The following is a 23,150-nucleotide window of genomic DNA, read 5'->3' as shown; positions in this document are numbered from 1 at the left end:
ATCACTTCTTCTATATCTTTTGTTTAGATAGCAATATATTTAGATGACTTCTTTCACTTCCTAATATTTGGGAGATATGCAAAATTTAAAGTTTTGCATAGATTCATTTATGTTAACTAATGCTGTTAGTAAATAATGAGATTGTTTATTCTTGGATCTTAAGAACTGCTGGGCAAAAATTCCATATAATTCTTAGAAAATATAAATGTTCTGGTATTTAAACAGACTTCTCAGGCTCTTTAAAAGGTTTTAAATACTTGAAATTCTTTAGTAGGAATTATGTCAAAGTAATGAGTTGGGGTAAAAATTTTCTGAAGCAGAGATTTGTTGTCTTTTGCTCTAATCTTAAATTTGTTTTCTTCCATGTTGCAAAGTCTTTTGAAAACATTTCTGTGGACTCAGTCAAGCCATCCAATGAACCAGGTAATACTCAATGTACTTATAATTTTTGTCAAAAAATTTTGCAGTTTCTTTCAATGAGTGTTTTAGATTACTTAATATCTTCTTGATTAATGTAACCTAGTGTACCTAGGGTACTCATTTTTAGTGCAAAATGACATATTAAGATAAAAATATATTGTAATTTGAGGCCATTTTATGTTTACGTTGTGTCCTATAGTTATAAATTTGTCTGAATTCTGCTTGCTTTAAAATTATTATAGACCATATTTAACAAATACTCTGATATTTTTATTTTCAGGAAATTTTTCTCCTGTAGAATTAGACAATGTGCTATTAAAAGACACTGACTGTATTGAATTGGCTTTCTCATATGCTAAAACATGGTCAAAATATACAAAAAACATAGTGTCATGGATTGAACAAAAGCTTAACTTGGGTGAGTTTTCTTTTGGAGCATCTGATTAACTTTGGAGTGTAAGAACTAAATTGTTTATGATCATTTTCTATAGACTGTAAGTATTATGATTACAGATTAGTTGTTTCATTGTAATAAATAAAATCATTATTCATTTTCTCTTCCTGAGACTTTTCTTACACTAAATATACTTGTTCAATATTTATTATGGGTTGACCACTAGATCTAGAAGTCATATTCTAGTGGATGAAAAGAAATACAGTCAGATAATATGGTAAAAGGAGATAAAAGCAATAATAGATGTTTAAGCAGAAGACAGCGAAAGCTTAAAAGAATCATTCCCCTGTCCCCCCATCCTGGGGATTGAGCCCAGCACATCAGGTAGGCTAGGTAAGCACACTATACTCTGCCACACCTGAGCTACATTCCCAGCTTGAAGAAACACCTTAAAAGCTAATATTAGCCTAGAGTTTTACAGCTGAAAAAATGTTTTCATAGGAATTATCTAATTTAGTCCTACAAAACTGTGGGAAGTAGGCAAAACAAGAATTCTTAGCCTCATTTACAGATAAGATAAACAAGTGATTTTCCTAAGATCATATAGCAGATTCAGTCATATAGCATAACTGGAAGAAAATAGAATCTAGCAAAGCCTGTGTTCTTTCCACTATATAATTTGTTTTTAATAGGGAATGCTAATTAGAATCTCTCCAATAGATTTAAAAAGGGATAGTACAAATACCTAGGTTCCATTTCTTAGAGAGCTGAAGTCCAGTCCAGTATATTTTGAAAAACTTTCCCAGTTGATTCTGAGGAACACTTAAAATTAAGAATGAGGGGCCAAGGTTATGGCTCAGTGGTAGAGCACTTGCCTAGTATGTGTGAGACACTGGGTACAATCCCTGGAACCACATAAAAAAGCAAAAACAGATAAAATAAAGATACTGTGTCCATCAAAACTTTAAAAAAAAGAGTTAGGAATGACTGCATTTTATCAAGATGCACTCATTAGTACGTATCCTCACTTTTTCTCTTCTTATTTTTTTGGGGCACCAGGGATTGAACCCAGAGATACTCAACCACTGAGCCTCATTCCCAGCCCCATTTTATTTATTTATTTATTATTTAAAAAATATTTTAGTTGGAGGGGGGATAGTAGGGGATAGGAAAGGTAGCAGAATACAACAATTACTAATAGGGCATTATGTAAAATTGTGGATGTGTAAGCGACGTGATTCTGCAATCTGCATTTGGGGTAAAATTGGAAGTTCATAACCTACTTCAATCTAATGTATGAAATATGATATGTCAAGAGCTTTGTAATGTTGTGAACAACCAATAAAAATATTTTAGTTGTACATAATAACTTTATTTCATTTATTTATTTTTCTATGTGGTGCTGAGTATTGAACCCAGTGGCACACTCATGCTAGGCAAGTGCTCTACCACTGAGCCACAACCCCAGCTCCCCTTTTTAATACTTTGAGTCAGGATCTTGCTAAGTTGCTTAGGACCTTCCTAAAATGCTAAAGTTGGCTTTGAATTTGGAAATCCTCCTGCCTCAGCCTCCTGAGCTGCTGGGATTATAGGCATACACCATCATTCCCAGCTTGTAATCTTTTTAATTGGGGAATTACAAATAGAGTATGGAGTGGGAAAATTAGTTAATTTTGCTTTCTGATACCTTTTTTAATCTTTTCAGAATTGGAATCCACCAGAAATATTATAAAGTTGGCAGAAGCAACTACAACTAACATTGGACTAGAGGTAAGTGTTCTGTGAATTTCTAGGGTTCTATTTACAAGTGACTAGTCAGAGGACTCCCAAATAGTGCCTTGTAAAATCAGAAAATTTCAGTTACTAGAGGAAAGAACTTAATTGCTAGACTTTTTATAGACAAATAAAATCCTTTTAAATTTATATGGCTGTGAATTATGAAAAAACTAGGAAATTCACAATTGTATACAAATATTGATTATCATGATGGCTGCTAATTTTCTAATATATAATTAAAATTAACTTTCTTTAGTATTTTTCTTATAAACGTATTCATGAATAGTCATTTTTCTGGGAGAAAAAAAATCTCAACTTAAGTTTCTCTGTTTTAAGAATAATGTGTGCATTTGGAATTCTAGTGCCATTTCTATTGTATAATTTACTTCTTAATTTTAAATTCTAGGAGTTTACGCCACTACAGTCTGTGTTTACCAGTGTTCTCCTTAATGACGTAAAGAATAGTCTCCTTTTAGAACAAAGAATTGCAGCTCTCCAAGCCAATGAATTTGTACAGGTAAAATTAATTTATTTACATAATGCATGATTTTAAAAAAAGTAGCATATCTTTAGACAACAACCTTTTTCTTTGTCTTTTAAAAAAATATCCTTGACAGCCTCTACTGGGGAGGAAAAATAAAATAGAAAAGCAAAGGAAAGAAATAAAGGAACTTTGGAAACAGGAACAAAATAAAATGGTTAGTATTTTACTGGAGTTTCATGTACCTATTTGTGAGCATCTAAAAATCATCTATATTATATAACCATTAACCTTACTCTAGTTTTCTAAAGTACAGCTTAACTGTCTTCCTGAATTACTAAAGAAACTTGTATAGTAGGGTTTCTTTCAAATTATATGTTTAATATACTCTTTTCTGTATAGCTCAAAACAGAAACTGCTCTCAAAAAGGCAAAATTGTTATGCATGCAACGTCAAGATGAATATGAAAAAGCAAAATATTCTGTGTTTTGTGCAGAGAAGGAGCATCAATGCACATGTGGTGGATTAGCAAAAAATCCCAACAAGCAACTAGAAAAAAATCAAAGGTTGGAAGCAGAAGCACTTCAAAAAGTAATATTTTTTTTTGTTATTTGAAAGCTCAATTAGCAATAATATGCAAAGGGTTTGAGTTTAAACTTGTAATATGTGTTGGGATTATCTAGGAGGCTTATTCAAGCAGCCTGCTTGGCCCACCTTAAAGTTGAGGATTGAGTAGGTCAAGGGTGAGACCCAAATAACCTATTTCTAACAAGTTCCCCGGTGATGCTGGTGGAGATCCACACTTTGAGAATGACTATGCTAAGAGACTTAAGAATTTGGGGATTTATTTGTAAAAAAGTATTTTAAAGCAGTAGTTTAATATATTTTACTTGATTTTTCAGAAAGTTCACCTTTTAGGGAAGTGTGTATATTATATGTGTTCTAATTCCAGCACCTACTAGCAAGTATAAACTAAAATTTTGTTTTATTTGTGAAATATAGGTTGATAAACAAATTATGTGAGATAAACAGTAAATAAATTTAGAAAACACTATTTTAAATAGAAGTGATCACTTTATAGACAGACAATATACTAATTGTAAATTATGCTTAAATATTCATTAAAGCCAAGTACACTTGAGTCACTCACCAGAATGATTATTATTTGTTATATTTAGAAGTATTCCATTTAAAATATAGATAGACTATTTCAAAATTTTCATGAATAAAAGGCTTCTCAGTTATTTAAATTCAACTTTTCTACAATAAGTATATATTTTAAAATATAAATTCTGGTGATCAGTGTTATTTTTTGCTTTTTTCTCTGATATTCCTGAAGGTAAAAGCAGCAAATGAACTCTACAAAGTTTGTGTAACAAATGTTGAAAAAAGACAAAATGATCTAGAAAACACCAAAAGAGAAATTTTAACACAACTCAGGACACTTGTTTTCCAGTGTGATCTTATCCTTAAAGCTGTAAGTGATTTCTTCAGTATTTTTGAAGGCAAGAGGGGAGAAAAAAGTTTTCTTATCTGCAGAAGGGACAGGGATGCCTGATAAGTTGATTCTTATGATTTGAGAACATATTTGAGATTGGCTTTTAATTTTCATTAGTGACATAGTTTGATTTATTTTTGATCTGTTTCCCTTCCATGTCCCCTAGATTCATGATTTGCTTGGTTAAAACTGAACTGTGAGAGTTTGAAATTGCCTCTAAATAATTGTCTTTTTGCCTTGGATGATAAATTTGATTTTACTTTGCAACTTCTGTCAGCTGAGTGACAGAAGAGAGATCTATTCTTCAAAATTTGAGTAAACTAAATATTAAAATTGAACCCAGTGACATATTTGAAGACAAAGCATTCAGGCTGCATTTGTTTTCATTACCTCTTTAAAATGTTTTTTTTTTTGTAAAATATTTACATATCCAAAACTTTCTTGGTATACAGTTTATAAGTTTTAACATACATATAAATTTGTGTAATCATCATCATGGTCAAGATTTGAAACAATTTTATCACTTCAAAGATATTATTTTGCTGGTCACTGTATTGTGTAACTGTAATCCCAGTGACTCAGGAGGCTGAGGCAGAAGGATAGCAAGTTCAAGGCCAACCTGGGCAACTTATCGAGGTCCTAAGCAACGTATTGAGACCCTGTCTCAAAATAAAAAGGCTGGTGATGTAACTCAGTGGTAGAGTGCTCCTGATTTCAATCCCCAGTTTAAAACACACACACACACACACACACACACACACACACACACACACACACACACGCCATACCAGCAACTCAGAAGGCTGAGCCAGGAGGATCTCCAAGCTCAAAGCTAGCCTGGGCAACTTAATGAGAACCTAACTCAAAATAAATGGCCTTCGAAAGTATATAGCTCAGTGGTGGAAACTCATCCTAGCATGTTCAAGAAAGATCCTGGTGGGTTCAATCCCCAGTGCCAGAAAAAAAATTATTTCATGCTATACCTTTTTACTCAAACTCTCCACCTTGCCCTAACCTCTGGCAAGTACTGTTGTGTTCTCCATCTCATTACTATCATGTCTTCCAGAATGTTATATAAATGTAATCATATAGTAGGTAACCTTTGGAAATAGGTTTTTGCACAGCCTAATGCCTTTGAGATTCATCAATGTTATTCATGTATCAGTAGTCCATTTCTTTGTATTGCTGAGTGGTAGTCCATTATATGACTATACCACAGTGTTTTTAAATTTACCAATTGGACATTTACGTTGTTTCTAGTTTGGGGTAATTATGAATAGAGTTACAAGAATATTTATATACAGGTTTTTGATGACTATGTTTTCTTTATTTTAAATAACCTAGGAGTGGGTTGGTATGCTAAATGCATGTTTAATTTAATAAGAGCTGCCAAACTATTTTCCAGAGTGGCTATAATCCAGTGGTACATGAGAATTTCAGTTATTCTGTGTCCTTGACATTTGTCACTTCCTTTTTTTTAAAAAAATTTTTAAAGTGTTCTAATATATGGGTAGGGTTATCTAATTGTGGCTTCAATTTGTTTCCAGAATGACTAATCACATTAATTTTTTTTCTGTGGTTCTGGGAATTGAACCAGGGCCTTGTGCATGCGAGGCAAGCACTCTCTATATATTATTCCTATCCTGAAATTAAAAATTTTTAAAGGGCTTATTTGTAATCTGTATTTTGCCTATCTTTAATTTTTTGTCAAGTTGTTTGTTTTCTTCTTGTTGAGCTTGCATGCAGTTTCTCCCATTTACAGCTTCTCTTTATATTTTTAGTATTGTCTTTCAAGGAGCAAAATGTTTTAATTTGTATGGAGTCTAGCTTATTATTTTCTTCTTTTATGGGTCATGTTTTTGATGTTATATGTAAGGATAAGGATACTTCCTTCATCTAACACAAGGTCACAAAGTTTTCTCCTGAAAGTTTTATTATTTATTTATTTGAACTGTGGATTAAACCCAGGGGCTCTTTACCACTGAGCTACATTCCCAGTCTTTTTATTTTGAAACAGGGATCTCACTAAGTTACTGAGGCTAGCCTCAAACTTGCAAGGCTCCTCCTGTCTGAGCCTCCTGAGTTGCTGGGATTACAGACATACACCATGGTTCCTGACAAAGTTGTATAATTTTTCATTTATATACATGATCCAATTGAGTTACTTTTTTCATTTTTTAAATTAGAGCTTTATAACTGTACATATGGTGGGCTTTGTGGTTGCATATTCAGAGATGCATATAGTATAATAAAATAATTTGGCAATATTGTTCCCTACTAATTACCTTTTCCCTTCTCTCTTCCCTTCCCCTGACCCCCTTTCTCCACTGATTTCCTTTCTATTTTCATACGAGGTAAAGATTGAGGTTTGATTTTTAGCATATAGGTGTTATATTAAAATTGTACCTGTAGAATTTTAACTTACGGAAGTGATTAAGTACCAACACAGAGAGGTCAATGCCATTGATATAAGAATTTATTGCTTACATTTTCTGAGAAGACGATTAATCATAGCAGGTTTGGCAGGCAGATGCAGGAGTGAAAGGAAAGCTGAGTTAGAATCTTCATTGGGGTTTCCTCAGGAGAGGCAAAGTGGGTAAAATAACAGTTTAGAATTGGCTAGTTTGAATAATTCCGGTGGGCTTTGGGACACAGGAATGGTCTCTAATTTCTTGTTATCTGGCCTTGGGATGATACAGGGTCAGAGGAAATAGTTGGCTTAAGGTAAGAGTTAGATCAGGAGTTGATTGGGCTACAAATTTGGGACTTCTTGGTTTATGTGTGAAGTATGTGATCCCAGCTGAGCCCCTGGCTATTTTAAGAGTTGTCTAGCCCAAGGAGGGCAGTTTCTCCCTGGCCAGTATTCTTTTCTTTTTTTGAGACATCAAATATCATACAATACAGAAAATTTAAAACATAGTTAATATAGATGTCTACTTGTTCTGATACCATTAGTTGAAAACACTGTGCCATTTTCTTTAAATTGCCTTTGTACCTGTTTAAAAAAATCACTCGACTGCATTTGTGTGTGTCTGTTTCTGAATTCTCTACTTTATTCAATTAATATATTTGTTTATTCTTTTGCCCAAATCCCAGTATCTTGATTCAGTTGCTTTATACCAAGTCTTTTTTTAATATTTATTTTTTAGTTTTTGGTGGACATAATATCTTTATATTTATGTGGTGCTGAGGATTGAACCCAGTGCCTCATACATACTAGATGAGCACTCTACCACTGAGCCACAACCCTAGCCCCAAGTCTTCTTTTTTTTAATATATCTTTATTTATTTATTTATTTATTTTTTATGTGGTGCTGAGGATCGACTCCAGTGCCTCACTCATGAGGGGCAAGTGCTCAACCACTGAGCTACAACCCCAGCCCCATATATACCAAATCTTAAAACCAGGTAATTTGAGTCTTCCACTTTCCTTCTTTTTCAGAATTGGTTTTGTTTAAAATTCTTTAAGTTTCTATTAAAATGTTAGAATCAACTTGTGTTTATCTACAGAAAAATCTTGGTAACATTTTTATTGAAGTTGTATTAATTCTTAGATGATATTATGGAGAATTGATTGTATATGTAGCATCTTTTTAAATCCATGAGCACTATATATTTTTCCACTTATTTAGGTTATTGATTTTTTTTAAATCAGCATTTTTGTAGTTTTCAACATAAAAATCTTTTACAGATTTTGTTAAATTTAAACCCGTTTATGTGTTATTGTGAATGAATTGTGTACACATACATTTGCAAGTTCCAGTTTAATAACATTTGGAAATACAATTAATTTTTTTATATTGATCTTATTACTTGCAACCTTGATAAACTTGTTTTAGGAGTTGTGTAGATTCTTGGGGTTTTCTACATAGAAAATCACATTATCTGCAAATAAGAACAGTTTTAATATTTTCCTTTCCAGTGTGTACTTCTTCTATTACTTTTTAAAGTATTTTTTATGTCTTTATTTTATTTATTTATTTATTTTATGTGTGGTGCTGAGGATTGAACCCAGCACCCTGCATGTGCTAGGTGAGCACTCTGATGCTGAGCCAGAACCCAAGCCCTTATTTTTTTTTCTTATTGCACTAGATGGGGCTCCCTGTTGAATGGGGTCCCACTGTCGAATAAGAGAGGTAAGAGATGACATCCTTGTCTTATTCTCGATTAAGGGGAAAATATTAAATCTTTCACCATTAAATATGATGATACCTGTAAGATACTTGAAGATATACTTCAGTCTGATTAAGAAATTTCTGTTTGCTAGTCTGCTGAGAGTTTTATCATTAATAAGTGTTTGAATTTATAAAATATTTTTCTATATCATTTGATATAATCATATGGTCTATCTTCTTTAATTCTTTTAATTTAATGTGGTAAATTAAATTTTTATTTGAGTGTTGATCTTACCTTGGGATTAGCTCCTCTTGTTTGTGATGTATTATTCCTCTTATACATAGCTGGATTCACTTACTAATATCTTATTATATTAAAAGATATTAAAATATATTGTTATATCTTTTTTCTTTTTAAAAATTTGTTCTAATTAATTATACATGACAGTAGAATGCACTTTGACACATTATATATAAGTGGAGTATAACTTCTCATTCTTATGGTTGTACATGATGTAGAATCACACTGGTTGTGTAGTCATGTATGCACATAGGGTAATAATGTCCAATTCATTTTAAGGTTCTTCTTACCCTCATACCCCCTCCCCTCCTTTCACTCCATTTTACCTAAAGTAACTCTCTTCTTCCTTAGCTCCCTCCCCTTATTGTGAATTAGCATCACATATCAGAGAAAATATTTGGTCTTTGGCTTTGTGGGATTGGCTTATTTCACTTAGAATGATATTCTCCAGTTCCATCCATTTACCAGGAAATACCATCATTTTATTCTTTAAGTCTGAGTAATAGTCCATTGTATATTATACACCACATTTTCTTTATCCATTCATCTGTTGAACCAATCTAGGTTGGTTCCATAGTTTAGCTACTGTGAGTTGAGCTGCTATAAACATGGATGTGGCTGCGTCACTATAGTATACTGATTTTAAGTCTTTTGAGTATAAACCGAGGAGTGGGATAACTGGGTCAAATGGTGGTTCCATTGCACATTTTCTGAGGAATCTCCATACTGCTTTCCAGAATGGTTGCCAATTTGCAGTCCCACTGGCAACATATGAATATACCTTTTTCCCACATTCTCATCAACATTTATTGTTGCTTGTATTTTTTTTAGTTGTAGGTAGACTTAATACCCTTATTTTATTCATTTATTTATGTGGTGCTGAGACTTGAACCCAGTGGCTCTCACTTCCGCATGCAAGGCAAACACTCTACCACTGAACCATAACCCCAGCCCATATTGTTGCTTGTATTCTTGATAATTGTCATTCTGACTAGAATGAGATGAAATCTTAAGAGTAAATTTTTTATTGATTTTTTTAAAAAACATAAATGACAGCAGAATGTAGTAGTTTTGATTTGCATTTCTCTAATTGCTAGAGATGTTGAACATTTTTTCATATATTTGTTGATCTATTCTATTTATTTTTCTATAAGGTGTCTGTTCAGTTCCTTAGTACATTTATTGATTGGGTTATTTGTTTTTTGGTGTTAAGTTTTGTTTCTTTTAAATTTTTTTTTAGTTGTCAATGGGCCTTTATTTAATTTATTTATACGCGGTGCTGAGAATCAAACCCAGTGCCTCACACCTTTAAGGCAAATTAAGTACTCTATCACTGAGCCACAACCCTAGCCCTGGTGTTAAGTTTTTTGAGTTCTTACATATCTGGAGATGAATTGTCTCTCTGAGGTGCGTTGTTTTCCATTTTTGTTTGGTTTTAGTTTAGGGTAATTCCTGTTTCATAAAATAAATGAGTTGAGAATTGTTCCCTCCTGTTCTGTTTTCTAAAAGAGTTTTTATTAAATACTAAATACGTGTTATTTCCTATTTGTTTGGTACTATTCCCTGGTGAAAGTATCTGGGCTTGGGATTTTCTTTTTAGGAAGTTTTTTTTTTTTTAACTACATATTCAACTTCTTTTGATAAAATACTATTCAAGTTAATTATTTTTTTCTTAGGTGAATTTTGGTAGTTTGTGGCTTACCTGGAATTGAGCCTTATCATCTTAAATTGCTGAATTTATATGTATAGGTTGTTATATTTCCTTATCCTCTTATTGTCTCTGTAAGTTGTAGTGATCTCTCCTCTTTTGTTTCTGATGTAGATCATTTGTATCTGCTCTTCTTATCTCCCCTCTTATGCACTGGCAGGTTTTCTCTCTGGTTAATCTGCCTCCACGTTTATAAACTTTATTATATTTTCAAAAAATTGTTTTAAAAACAATTTTTATTTTCATTGATTTTTCTTTTAAGTTTTATTGATTTCTGATTTTTATTCTTTATTTCTATTTGCTTTGGGTTTGTTTTACCTTTTTTTTAGGTTTCTTAAAGATAGGAGCTTATGTTGTTTATTGAGATCTTTCTGATTTTCTAGTAAAAATATTTAATGCTTTAACTTTTCCTATATCATTGTTTAACCAAATCTCATAAAATTTGAAATGTAATTTCCCATTTGTTTAGTTCAAACTATTTTATAATTTGCCTTAAGACTTAATTTTCAGTGTAAGGATAATGTAAAGTTTGTTGTTTAATTTTTCAAGTAATTGAGGATTTCTCTGGATACTGATTTCTAGAAAAATCAGTATTTTTCTGATAACCGATTAATTTCATTATGGTGGAAGAAATACTTTTCATGATTTCAATTCTTTTAACTTTGTTTTGGTTTGTTTTATGACTCAGGATTGAGCCAAGAACAAACAAAGATTAAAAAGTAGAAAAATCAATGAACTGAAAAAGGAAAAGAAAAATCAGTGAAATTAAAAACTGTTTCTTTTAAAAGATTAATAATAAATATTCCACACGTGTACTTGAAAAGAATGCACATTCTATTGTTGACTGGAGTGTTTCATGAGTGTCAGTTCCTCTTGGTTTATAGTGTAATTTATTTCTTGTGTATTCTTGATTACTTTTAAATATATCTGTCCATCAATTTCTGAGAAAAGAGTTTGAAGACTTGAACATATTGTGTATTTTTAATTCCTTCAGTTTTTATGTGTTTTGAGCTATGTTGTTGGTTACTTCCATATTAACAATGGTTATATGATCTTGATAAATCAATCCTTTTATCTTTATGAAATGTCTACTTGTCCTGATAAATTTCCTTGCTTTTTAGACTAATTTATGTAATATTGATAGAGTTATTTCAATTTTCTTTTGAAAGTGATATATCTTTTTCCATTTTTTAATTTTTAACTTTATCATTATATTTAAAGTAAGTTTGTTATATAGACTATAGTTAGTGTATACTTTCTTAAGTGCTTAGTCCATTTATATTTAATTTAAATATATATTCATATGTAGGTCCTTTTAATTTCTTTCCTATTTATACCTTATATTTCCTTAATCTATTTCCCTTTTGCTGTCTTCTGTTGGTTGAATTGATAATTTTCTGGAACTATATTTTTTAAATTATTCATTTAATTTAGTCATTTATCAGAATTACATTTTAACTTAAAATGTGCATCTACATTTTGTCCTTTTAGTTTATCTATTGGGTTTTTATTATATCTTATTATACACATATATACTTTAGTTGGTTATACTAGGAATTGCAGTATTTGTTTTTTTAATTGCTTTTATTTTTAAATACATGATAGCAGAATGCATCACAATTCTTATTACACATATAGAACACAATTTTTCATATTTCTGATTGTATATAAAGTATGTTCACACCAATTCACGTCTTCATACATGTACTTTGGATAATGATGTCCATCATATTCCACCATCATTGCTAACCCCATGCTGTCTTCCTTCCCCTCCCACCACTCTGCCCTATCTAGAGTTCATCTATTTCTCCCATGCTCCCTCTCCCTACCTGACTATGAGTCAGTCACTTTATGTCAGAGAAAACATTTGCCATTTGGTTTTTTGGGATTGGCTAACTTCATTTCTTCTCCAGCTGCATCAATTTACCTGAAAATGTCTTGATTTTATTCTCTTGTATTGCTGAGTAATATTCCATTGTGTATATATGCCACATTTTAAATCCATTCATCTACTGAAGGGCATTTAGATTGGTTCCACAGTTTAGCTATTGTGAATTGTGGTGCTATAAACACTGATGTGGCTGTGTCCCTGTAGTATGCTGTTTTTAAGTCCTTTGGGTATAGACTGAGGGGAGGGATAGCTGAGTCAAATGGTGGTTCCATTCCCAATTTTCCAAGGAATCTCCATACTGCTTTCCATATTGGCTGCACCAATTTGCAGTCCCACCAACAATGTATTAGTGTGCCTTTTCCCCACATCCTCGCCAATACTTACTGTTGTTTGTCTTCATAATAGCTGCCATTCTAACTGGAGTGAGATGGTATCTTAGAGTAGTTTTGATTTAAGAATTGCAGTATTTTTATGTGAATATGATCCTCTGTATGTATGGATTCCACATCCATGGATTCAGAAAAAAAATCACATCTATACTGTAGAATATAAAAAGACTTTCTTTATATCATTCTCTAAACAATATAGTATAAGAACAATTTACATAGCATTTGCTTTGTATTATATACTATAAGTGATCTACAAATCTTCTTTAAAGTATTTGGAGAGTATGCATAGATTATACACAAATCTATACCATTTTATATAAGAGATTTGAGCATCTGAGATTTGGGTATCTGAGGGGTAACCTTAAACCTTCCCAGATGGATACTGAGGGATAACTGTCTGTAAGTTTTCACAGTTCGCTGAGAACTAATATTTTACCTGAAGTGTCAGGTAGAATGTAGAAACCTTTCCACTATATAAGTCCCCTTAACCATTGAGGATTGTGGTTGATATGTGTTTATACATTAAAGATCTCACCAGGCCAACTTAATTTTTTTTTTGATCCTATTTTTTCCCCCAATCTTTTCCCCTTTAACTGTTTTTTACAAACAGTACCCAACTTACTATGATTCAGCCTAAGATTTTACAACTTTACAGTGGGTTTTAAGTATATTTTCAACTTAGGGTGGATTTTTCAGGAAGTAATTATAAGTTGAGGGGCATCTTTATTGTCCTATGTATCTGTCTCAGGTTCACTGACTTCATTTTCCTATACAATCCTTTAATAAAAATTTTAGTAGGAAAAATCCCTTTCGTTTCTTTTTTGGATCTTCTGTTTCACTGCTGAGACTTCTGTTCAGGTTTCAAGATTGATTGTCCTCACTTCTTGACCATGTTATCATAGCAGCTTTAGAGTCTTCATCTGATAATCGAACCATCTGAGTCACCGCATTGTTGATCTGTTCACTGTCTTTTCCCTTGTGAGTAGTTGAGATTTTCCTGGTTCTTTGTGTGACGAGTAGCATTAAATCCAACACATTTTCAGTAATACTTTCTGTGACCTTTTTATCCTGTTTATAACCTGAATTGAACATTCTTTATTTTTTTTTAAGTTGAACAGAACTTGATCTAGTTAGATTCACGCTACACCTCCTGTGTGCCTTCCTCTTAGTCTTCTAACTGGGAAACTAAAATGTACCTGCCTACTCTGCTATCCTCCAGGGAGCCAGGGGCATCAATTCTCAGTCATTAAATAAGGGGAGAATAAAGAAAAACAAGAAGAATTTCAAATCCACTCACTCATTGGAGCACAATTCATCTTGTCATAAAGGATTCCCTCTGAAGTTTCTGTTCTACTTCTACTCACATCACCCGCTGCCACAGGACAGGATTGCATCTTAGGGGTTTATGCTTGTTTGGGCACTGGGGCAGGAGAGGAAATAAACCCACCAAAGAAACCAGGGTTATGACCTACTCTTTTAGTCATATCTCCTACTCCATGCCCTTTTTGTTCCTTGGACAAGAGAAGATCTCTCTTGGAGATCTTTCTGTCCATACCCTGTTTACACTTTTGGGGCTCGAGCTGTTTTTGAGTAGGGGCCAAGTCTAGGCTGGATATGTCATTGGGGTGGGGGCAGGATTGAATTGTGGTTTATTTGCTACTTTCTACCTGCTACCATTTTCTTTTCAGAGTTCTTAGATAGCTGATTTGTGCATTCTGAACAGGGTTTTTGAGCAAATTCAGTATAGACCAAGGGGTAGTGAGATTACTGCATCTGAATCAGAAATTGTTAAAATGTTCTGGGTATTTAAAATTGTGTTTCATTCATTTACAAAATTAAAAAAATTCCTTATAGTTGTAGATGGACAGTGTGCCTTTATTTTATTTTATTTTTTATGTGGTGCTAAGGATTGAACCCAGTGCCTCATACATGCTAGGCAAGCGCTCTGCCACTGAGCTATAGCCCCAGTTCTCATTTACCAAATTTTGATTAATTAATGTTATAGCTTACAGAAGTATAAAATAATTGAATAGGATTATAACATCCCAGGATTTGAAATTACCTTGTAAGTCATTTAGGCTGTTTACCTTTCACAAAACTCCTTTCACCTCAAATAATAAATAGTTAATGATATTTAAGATTAAATATTTATATACCAGTGTATTAAACTGCTTGTCTACATTAAGTTATTTATTTGCACATAATCATATTGGAACAATATAATTATTTGATCTCCTTTGAACTGATGCAGAAATAAAATTCTAGAAAGCCTTTCCTCTAAAAATAAGGTCTTTGAACTAGTCACATTGCCATTACTTTGGGAGCCTATAAGGAATGTAGAATCTTGGGTTTTGATCCAGACTTCGCATTTGAACAAGATCTCCCAGGTGATTCACTTGAAGGTTAATTTTTTTTCCAAATCACTGGTTATAAATAACTTGATCATCATGATCATGCAAGTAAGTTTAGGCAGTGTGGTCAGACCATCAGGGTACAGAGCTATGGATCCTCAAATTGTGAACCATCAGGGATGTGGCTTGTATTTTTTAAACTTTACAGTTTAAAAACAGTTTTGTAGCAAATGAGCACACCTAGATATTAGATTCAAACTTCTCTTTTAGTTTACAATCTTTATCTTTCATAATATTGGGCAATATACCATGTGTACAGTGGTATTCAGAGCTGTTTCACTTGTGTGCCCTTTTTTATTGGTTCATTCATTGAAGTCAACGTACATTTATTTATAATGCATTCTGTATATCACAAGTCTTTTCTGCCTTTTGTGTCTGTGATGATAGGTAACCGTTAATCTGTTCCAGATGCAGCACTTGCAGGCTGCCTCCCTTGCAAACAGTTTAGACTTTCCCTGTGATAGTGCCAAACTTTATGATCCAGGCCAAGAGTACAGTGAATTTGTGAAGGCTACAAAGTCAACTGAAGAAGAAAAAGTTGATGGGTAAGAATTAATATATACATGAATTTCTAGAAATAAAATATTTGCTAAGTTCCTATGTGGTATAAAGAGGTATATTTTCTAATATTGATAGAATTAACTTTAAAAATTACTGAAAAATTTTATTTGTATTGTTTTGTGGTTTCTTAGCAAGTCCATTCAATGAATAGATGTAACTCACTTGAGAGTAAAGCTTTCCATTTTGATACTGACCTCACTTCTGTGAGACTTAAAAATCCTTTGGGCATGGTAAATGACAATCATACACATTTTGAATGTCCACAAAATTTAACCTACATTTTCTACTGAGATGATACTACAAAAGTTTAATCATAACATGAATTACTGACTGTTGCTATTTCTATCAATGTTTTAACTGTGAAAATAAAAGTTTTATCCATATCTCCTTAAAGAAGCTGAACCATGTAACAGTTTGTTCATTATATTTAGTTAATTATTCTACATTTATTAAATCAACAAATTTTTCTGACTATAGTACAAAGTAGATTTATTGTTAGTGCTGAGCTTTATTTGCTTTTTCTTAGGAATGTAAATAAACCATTAACAAATAGTTCCCAGATGTCCAGATGTGGCCCTTCTCACTCTTTAAAGGATGTTGTGTGCCTTCCTGACAGTTGTAATAAAATTGAAGAGGACAGATTGAGTTTCCATCCAGACTTTGCATTTGAACAAGATCTCCCAGGTGATTCACTTGAAGGTTAATTTTTTTCAAATCACTGGTTATAATCACTCTAACAATGGAGATCTAACAGGTGTCTTTCTTTCTTTCTTTCTTTCTTTCTTTCTTTCTTTCTTTCTTTCTTCTTTCTTTCTTTTTAAAATATTAATTGTTCATTTGTAGTTGGACACAATAGCTTTATTTTATTTATTTTTATGTGGTGCTGAGGATGGAACCCAGTTTCTCATGCGTGCTAGGAGACTGCTTCAACACTGAGCTACAACCCTAGCCCCTAACAGGTGTTTTTTACTCTGAAGAGAATACAGGTTTATTAAAGAGCAAATTGTTCATTGGTCATTAAATGAACTGGAGCTCTAGAATCAGAAAATCAGGCTTTATAATGTAACTCTGTGAGACCTAGTCATGATTGTAACCACCATGCCTGCCTTAAAGTCCATAATTGGTCATTGTTAAACAAATCTGAATTGTCTCATTTTATGTAATGTCAGTATTTTACCTTATGAAATCTACCTGTTAGCTAAGTTTTGACTTTAAATATTCTTTTCTTAAAGGTGGTTCATTTTAAAAAAATTTTTTTAGTTGTTGACAGACCTTTATTTTATTTATTTATATGTGGTGCTGAGAATTGAACCCAGTGCCTCACACATGCCAGGCAAGTGCACTAACACTGAGCCCCAACCCCAGCCCAAAGATGGTTCTTTTAGGAATATATGACAGCAGAATGCATTTTGATTCATTGTACACAATTGCAGCACAAATTTTCATTTCTCTGTATACTATGCAGTGTTGCACCATATGTGCAGTCATACATGTATCTAGGGTAATGATGTCCATCTCATTCCATCATTTTTCCTGTCTCCATGCCCCTTCCCCCTCACCCTCCCCTTGGCCCAATGAAATTTCCTCCATTTTTCCCATCTGTCCCCCACCCCCGTCCACCTCCATGGATCAGCATCCACTTATCAGAGAGAATATTTCACCTTTGGATTTTTGGGATTGGCTTACTTTGCTTAGCATGATATTCTCCATCTTCATCCATTTACCTGCAAATGCCATAATATTCCATTGTGTTCGTATGCCACAGTTTCTTTATCCATTCATCTGTTGAAGGGCATCTGTGGTGCTGGCGATATAGGTCAGTTGGTAGAGTGGTTGCCTCACATGCACAAGGCCATGAGTTCAATCCCCAGCAACCACTGCCCCCTGCAAAAAAAAAAAAGTGATTCTTCTTTCATAAGATTATGGACATTTGGGATGTTTAGTGACTTAGAGTACTGGAGGGAGCAGTACTCTAAGTCACTAGAATCTGGATCCTTGGATTCAGAATCTATAAATCCAGGTAAATAAATATTTAAGTCTATCAGTAAAATTCAATGAAATTATTAAAATAATTATTTGGGGAATATTTATAACTAACTTATTTTTATAATGAAGTGTCTCAAATATAGATGAGAATATACATATATATATATATATGTGCAGATTAAAGAAAGAGAATGAAACAGACCCTCAATAAAAATATTAGGACATTAGAAGCACCCTGGGTACTCCTTCTTGATAACACTGCTTTAGCTCCCACCAGCATAAACCATTATCCTGACTATTTTAAAATCATTCTGTAGATATTTTAAATGTTTTTAGTACCTATATGTAGTAGAGTTTTGACCTCTTCTGGATGCTGTTCAAATTCAATCATACTGTTTTGTGACTTAATTCATGCATGTTATGTTAATGTGAATAGTTGACCTTATTTTTACTACTGTATTCTAGTCCATGAACTTGAATATCATGATTGATCTTTTGAATTGTTTTGCAGTAATTGCTATAATAAACAATTCCATTATGCCAATCCTTGAGCCTATGATTGATTATTGCTTTTTTTTTTTTTTTACAAATGTGCTTTAAGGTACTGTGATATAAATTGTCTCAAAATCCTTGTAGAGCAAATGGTTTGAACTTCCTCTTAGTAATATCAAAGAGGATAATTCGCCATGGGTTTTATAACTAGCAGGAGAAGTAGCATTTAAAGCCAGGAGATTCTTGCTTCCACATTCTTCTACCAAAGACTAATATAGTCTTTTCTGGCTATCTGCCTTCCTCCTAGACTCATGATGGGGATGTTTTTTAGGGTTTGACCTCATCAAATTCCAAAGCTCTTTTAAGGTCTTCAGGGAATAGTCCGAGAAGGGCAATAGCTGGGTCAAATGGTGGTTCCATTCCCAGCTTTCCCAGGAATCTCCATACTGCCTTCCAAATTGGCCGAACCAATTTGCAGTCCCACCAGCAATGTACAAGAGTACCCTTTTCCCCACATCCTCTCCAGCACTTGTTGTTGTTTGACTTCATAATGGCTGCCAATCTTACTGGAATGAGATGGTATCTTGATACTACCTATCTTTGTGAAGCTTACAACCTCTAATACTTTCTATCAGAAGTTGGCAGTAAGTTCTCATAGGAATATAAGATCCTAAGTTTTAAATTTATTTGGAAAAGTCAGATAAATTTAGTTAAATTCCTTTTGTTCCTAAGAAGCATCGTAATTCCCTGTTATCTAGAGTATAAGAATGGAAGCAAATTTTTGGATTGAAGCTAATAAAATAGTGTGACTTGCATAATTCCAAAAATATTGTCATTTCCCATTTCTGTTCTAAAATGAATAGCCAGGCAATGGTATCAACAATTTTCTTTTAGGAGACTTTCATCAAAAACTTCCACAAACTCCATTCAGTGGAACCATGCCTTCTGCAGATGATTTAGATGAAAGAGAGCCACCTTCCCCTTTAGAATCTGGTATTATATTGTATTCACCTGAATGAAAACCCATTAAACTAGTTGAAGTAGATCATAAGATCTGAAAGATAGTATAATTTTAAAGAATCATTACTTTGCTGTGTAATAAAAGCATCACACAGTAACTTAAATATATCTCAGTAATTATGTTCAAATATTAATTGATAATGTACTAATCAGTTATCTGAAATACAAATAGAAGAATAAGTGGCAGGGTTAGGAATAACAGCTTAGTTATTAGTGGTAGACTACTTGCTTAGCATGCACAAAGTTATAGGTTCAATTCCCAGCACCACACACACACACACACACACACACACACACACACACACACACACACACAAATAGCAACAAAATTAGTAGATCTGAGATGTATTGGCATGGTATTAAAGTAGCAGGCTAGGTCTGGTCTTCTTTCATAAACCCAGTACAATGACTTACTGTTAAAAGGGAGCATGCCTGAGAAAGTCTGAGAAATCTCCTTTGAAAGAAAGAGTATAAGAAACCAAGCAGGAAGAGCAGATTCAGTGTACTTCTTGAGAATAAGGAATGTTTTGGGTGCTGAAGGATATAAAAGTAAAGTCAGTTACCTTAGTGACTCAAATTAGACTCTCATAAATTAATTTTGTACATTTGATACCTGTAATACCAATATAATATTAAATATAATAAGCTAGATTGCCTGTAATTTTATAATGAATTAAGAAGAGCTTTTTTTTTTAAAAAAAGAAAAGCTTTATCCTTAATGTAAATAATTCTAACATACTTGCCTCATGTAATTGTATTTCTTTGAAGCATTTATAGCATTTATATGCCACCTATGAACATACTTACCAACTGTGTAAAGGGCATGTTAATATTATTAAGTATAAATATGCTGATTCTTTTTTTTTAATCTTTTTTTCCTGGTACTGGGGAATGAACCCAGAATACTCTATCAAATGAGCTGCCATCCTCAGCCTTTTTCATTTTTCATTTCAAGATAGTGTCTCACTGAGTTGCTGAGGTGGGCATCAAACTTGTGATTCTCCTGCCTTAGCCTCCTGAGTTGCTAGGATCACAGGCATACACCATTGTGCCTGGCTTAAATGTGCTGATTCTAAAAACATTATGCCATAGTATCTTAAAAATTTTATTGATTTGATGGTGATTTTTACTCATGGATAAAATGTTGAGTAAAAGTTTGTGTTTTATAAAAGAGATCTATAAAGGAGATTTTTTTCATGTTAAAAACTCAAAATAATAGCTTTTTATAATATATGAATAATCTCAAAGTCTAAAAATTATTCCAAGTACAATATCATGTAGTATGTTTTTTTTGTCATTTACCCTTCTTATATTTCTGTTATAAGAACCCAGTTCCCTTGGAGCATTTAAGAAACCTTTGATGTCAAAGGCAGCTGTTACTCACAAGTTCCGAAAATTGAAATCCCCCTCAAAATGCAGATATTGTGAAGGCATTGTAGTGTTCCAAGGTGTTAAATGTAAGGAGGTAAGATCTTTTTGGAATCACGTTGGCCCCCTTATTTTTTTGCTATATACTTTTTTTGTTATGGTTTTACTTATTAGGAGATGTGTATGTATTCACACACATGTATTAAATATATATAAATTTGTTGTTTATACTCCTGGGAATTAAATTCAGGGTCTTGCGCATGCCAGGCAAGCACTCTACCCCTGAGCAGTATCCCCACCCCCTTTTAAATTGTGTTTTGAAATGGGGGTCTTTCTATGTTGAGCTGGCCTTCAACTTGTGATCTTCCTGTTTCAACCCCTCAAGTAGCTGGAATCATAGGCATATGCCATCACACCTGGCTCTGCCAGTATATTTTTAATAAAGTCCCACAGTTTATCTTCTATGGTTTTCTACTTTGTTTTGTTGTTAAATGTATTTCATAAACCACAAGTAATACTTTTTAACTCATTTTTGATGTTATTAGTCTGGCTGTAGTTTGCTTAGTTTTGAATAGTTTTAGGGTGAGTTAATCAGTTTTAAAATATCATTTTCTTGTAGTGTCTCCTTGTTTGTCATAATAAATGTATGGAAAACCTAGTTATCTTTTGTGGTCACCGGAAACTTCTGGGGAAAACACACTTATTTGGAGCAGAATTCACACGAGTTACAAAAAAGGAGCCAGATGGCATTCCTTTTATACTCAAAATATGTGCTTCAGAGATTGAAAAGAGAGCCTTGTGTTTACAGGTATGTTGTTAACTCTTAAAATTCTAAAAACATAAATGCCTGTGTGATTTGTTTTAATGAAAAAGAAACTTTAAGAAAATCAATACTCTCAGTTTTTAATAACTGAATTTATTCACATTTATTTGGGAAATGTTAATTTATTTGACTTTAACTTGTTTTTTTCCTAAAATACTAATACAAATTGAAGAAGATACATCAAATATGTTTAGATGTCTAAATTTAGCCCTTTGTACTTAAGTAGAATTTTGCATCATTTTTTTTCTTTTCTATTCAAGGGAATTTATCGTGTCAGTGGAAACAAAGCAAAAACTGCAAAACTGTGTCAAGCTTTGGAGAATGGAATGCATTTGGTAGACATGTCAGAATTTAATTCACATGACATCTGTGAAGCCTTAAAATTATACCTTCGACAGGTAAAGTTTTTATTGTAAACTACATCAAATAAAAAGAGCAAAAATATATTTTGTATTTCATATATTTTCATTGGCACAGATTATGTCGATGTCTTTCTATTTTTTTGATTAGAGCATTATATTTATACATAGTAGCTAGGTTCATCCTGACAATTTCATACATGCATAGATCTGACTCACTCTACTTCGGTCCTCTTTTTTCCTCCTTTTATCTCCCCACTCCACTCCACTGATCCTCCCATGTTGATGTTTTTCTCATTATTAATGTACAGATTATAAAATGTATATAAAATATACGTACAATAAAGAACAATAATAATAAAACCAAATTCCACTTAAGAAAATATTACTATTCCTTGTACAAGACTTCCATGTACCTCTTCCATGTTGCAGCCTCCCAACTCCATCTTGGAGGTCCCTCCTAACCATGTTAAAGGGATAAACATACAGGAATAAATAACACTCATTAAGTTTTTGTTATCTTTAAGTTTTAGAACACTGACTAAAAGCATAAATGTATCTGTATAAGTAAAGGCCAGTGTTCACACTGTTAGGAATATTCAATAAGTAGGACAGTATCTAGATCATAGTCTAGCTTTGCCTTCAGTGATGTTTCAAAATAGCTATTTTGGGAGGTTAGTAGGCAAGGCCATGAAGTTCATAATATTTGTGGCATCAGGCATAAGTCTTCCTATAAGGTGGATACTAGAAGTCTAGCAGGAATATGGTCAGGGAGTGGGCTGTCCTATGTTGTCATTTTCTGTGTTCACTGTTATACCTGCAATTTGCGGGAATAGGTAAACACACACACTCACTCACACACACATCTGTGGAGTGAAGTGACGTTGCTGGCTTTAGGCAGCGGCTTACAGAGGGGTTACAGGAACTTAATTGGCATTTTGTCATGAGCCAAGTACAAAATGATTTGGGTCAGATCCAGCTGGCATCTATTCCTGGGTGAAAATGAAGAGATAATGATAGAGTCATGCTGATAAGTCCTTGATCTGTCCTTTTCTGTTGTTCTTTTGCTCCCTTGCAGATCCTTTTTAATTTGGTTATTAGCTGTCATCCTGAGATCATTCTCCTCTCCTCTCTTTTGTGATGGAACACCTCTCCTG

At 33.1% G+C, this 23,150-nt stretch overlaps 1 protein-coding gene across 8 annotated transcripts in view; it reads left to right on the top strand.

Moving 5' to 3' along the window:
* LOC110596914 (rho GTPase-activating protein 29-like) overlaps window positions 1-23,150 on the top strand; it is a 74,366-nt gene that overhangs the window by 39,718 nt on the left and 11,498 nt on the right. For 5 of the 8 annotated variants that reach the window (XM_078026808.1, XM_078026810.1, XM_078026809.1 and 2 more), the window contains 12 exons: window positions 375-423; window positions 701-838; window positions 2,520-2,584; window positions 2,997-3,107; window positions 3,208-3,288; window positions 3,474-3,662; window positions 4,411-4,548; window positions 15,772-15,929; window positions 16,472-16,629; window positions 20,769-20,908; window positions 21,431-21,619; window positions 21,895-22,032. In XM_078026808.1, coding sequence (XP_077882934.1) covers window positions 375-423; window positions 701-838; window positions 2,520-2,584; window positions 2,997-3,107; window positions 3,208-3,288; window positions 3,474-3,662; window positions 4,411-4,548; window positions 15,772-15,929; window positions 16,472-16,629; window positions 20,769-20,908; window positions 21,431-21,619; window positions 21,895-22,032 — 1,554 coding nt within the window. Of the gene's footprint in view, window positions 1-374; window positions 424-700; window positions 839-2,519; window positions 2,585-2,996; window positions 3,108-3,207; window positions 3,289-3,473; window positions 3,663-4,410; window positions 4,549-15,771; window positions 15,930-16,471; window positions 16,630-17,843; window positions 17,966-19,317; window positions 19,417-20,768; window positions 20,909-21,430; window positions 21,620-21,894; window positions 22,033-23,150 lie in introns of all 8 variants that reach the window. The other 3 variants (XM_078026815.1, XM_078026813.1, XM_078026814.1) reach the window with 3 other exon arrangements.

Source organism: Ictidomys tridecemlineatus, chromosome 11, assembly GCF_052094955.1.
Source record: "Ictidomys tridecemlineatus isolate mIctTri1 chromosome 11, mIctTri1.hap1, whole genome shotgun sequence".
NCBI lineage: Eukaryota > Metazoa > Chordata > Mammalia > Rodentia > Sciuridae > Ictidomys > Ictidomys tridecemlineatus.
This window is presented reverse-complemented; position numbering and strand designations above follow the sequence as displayed.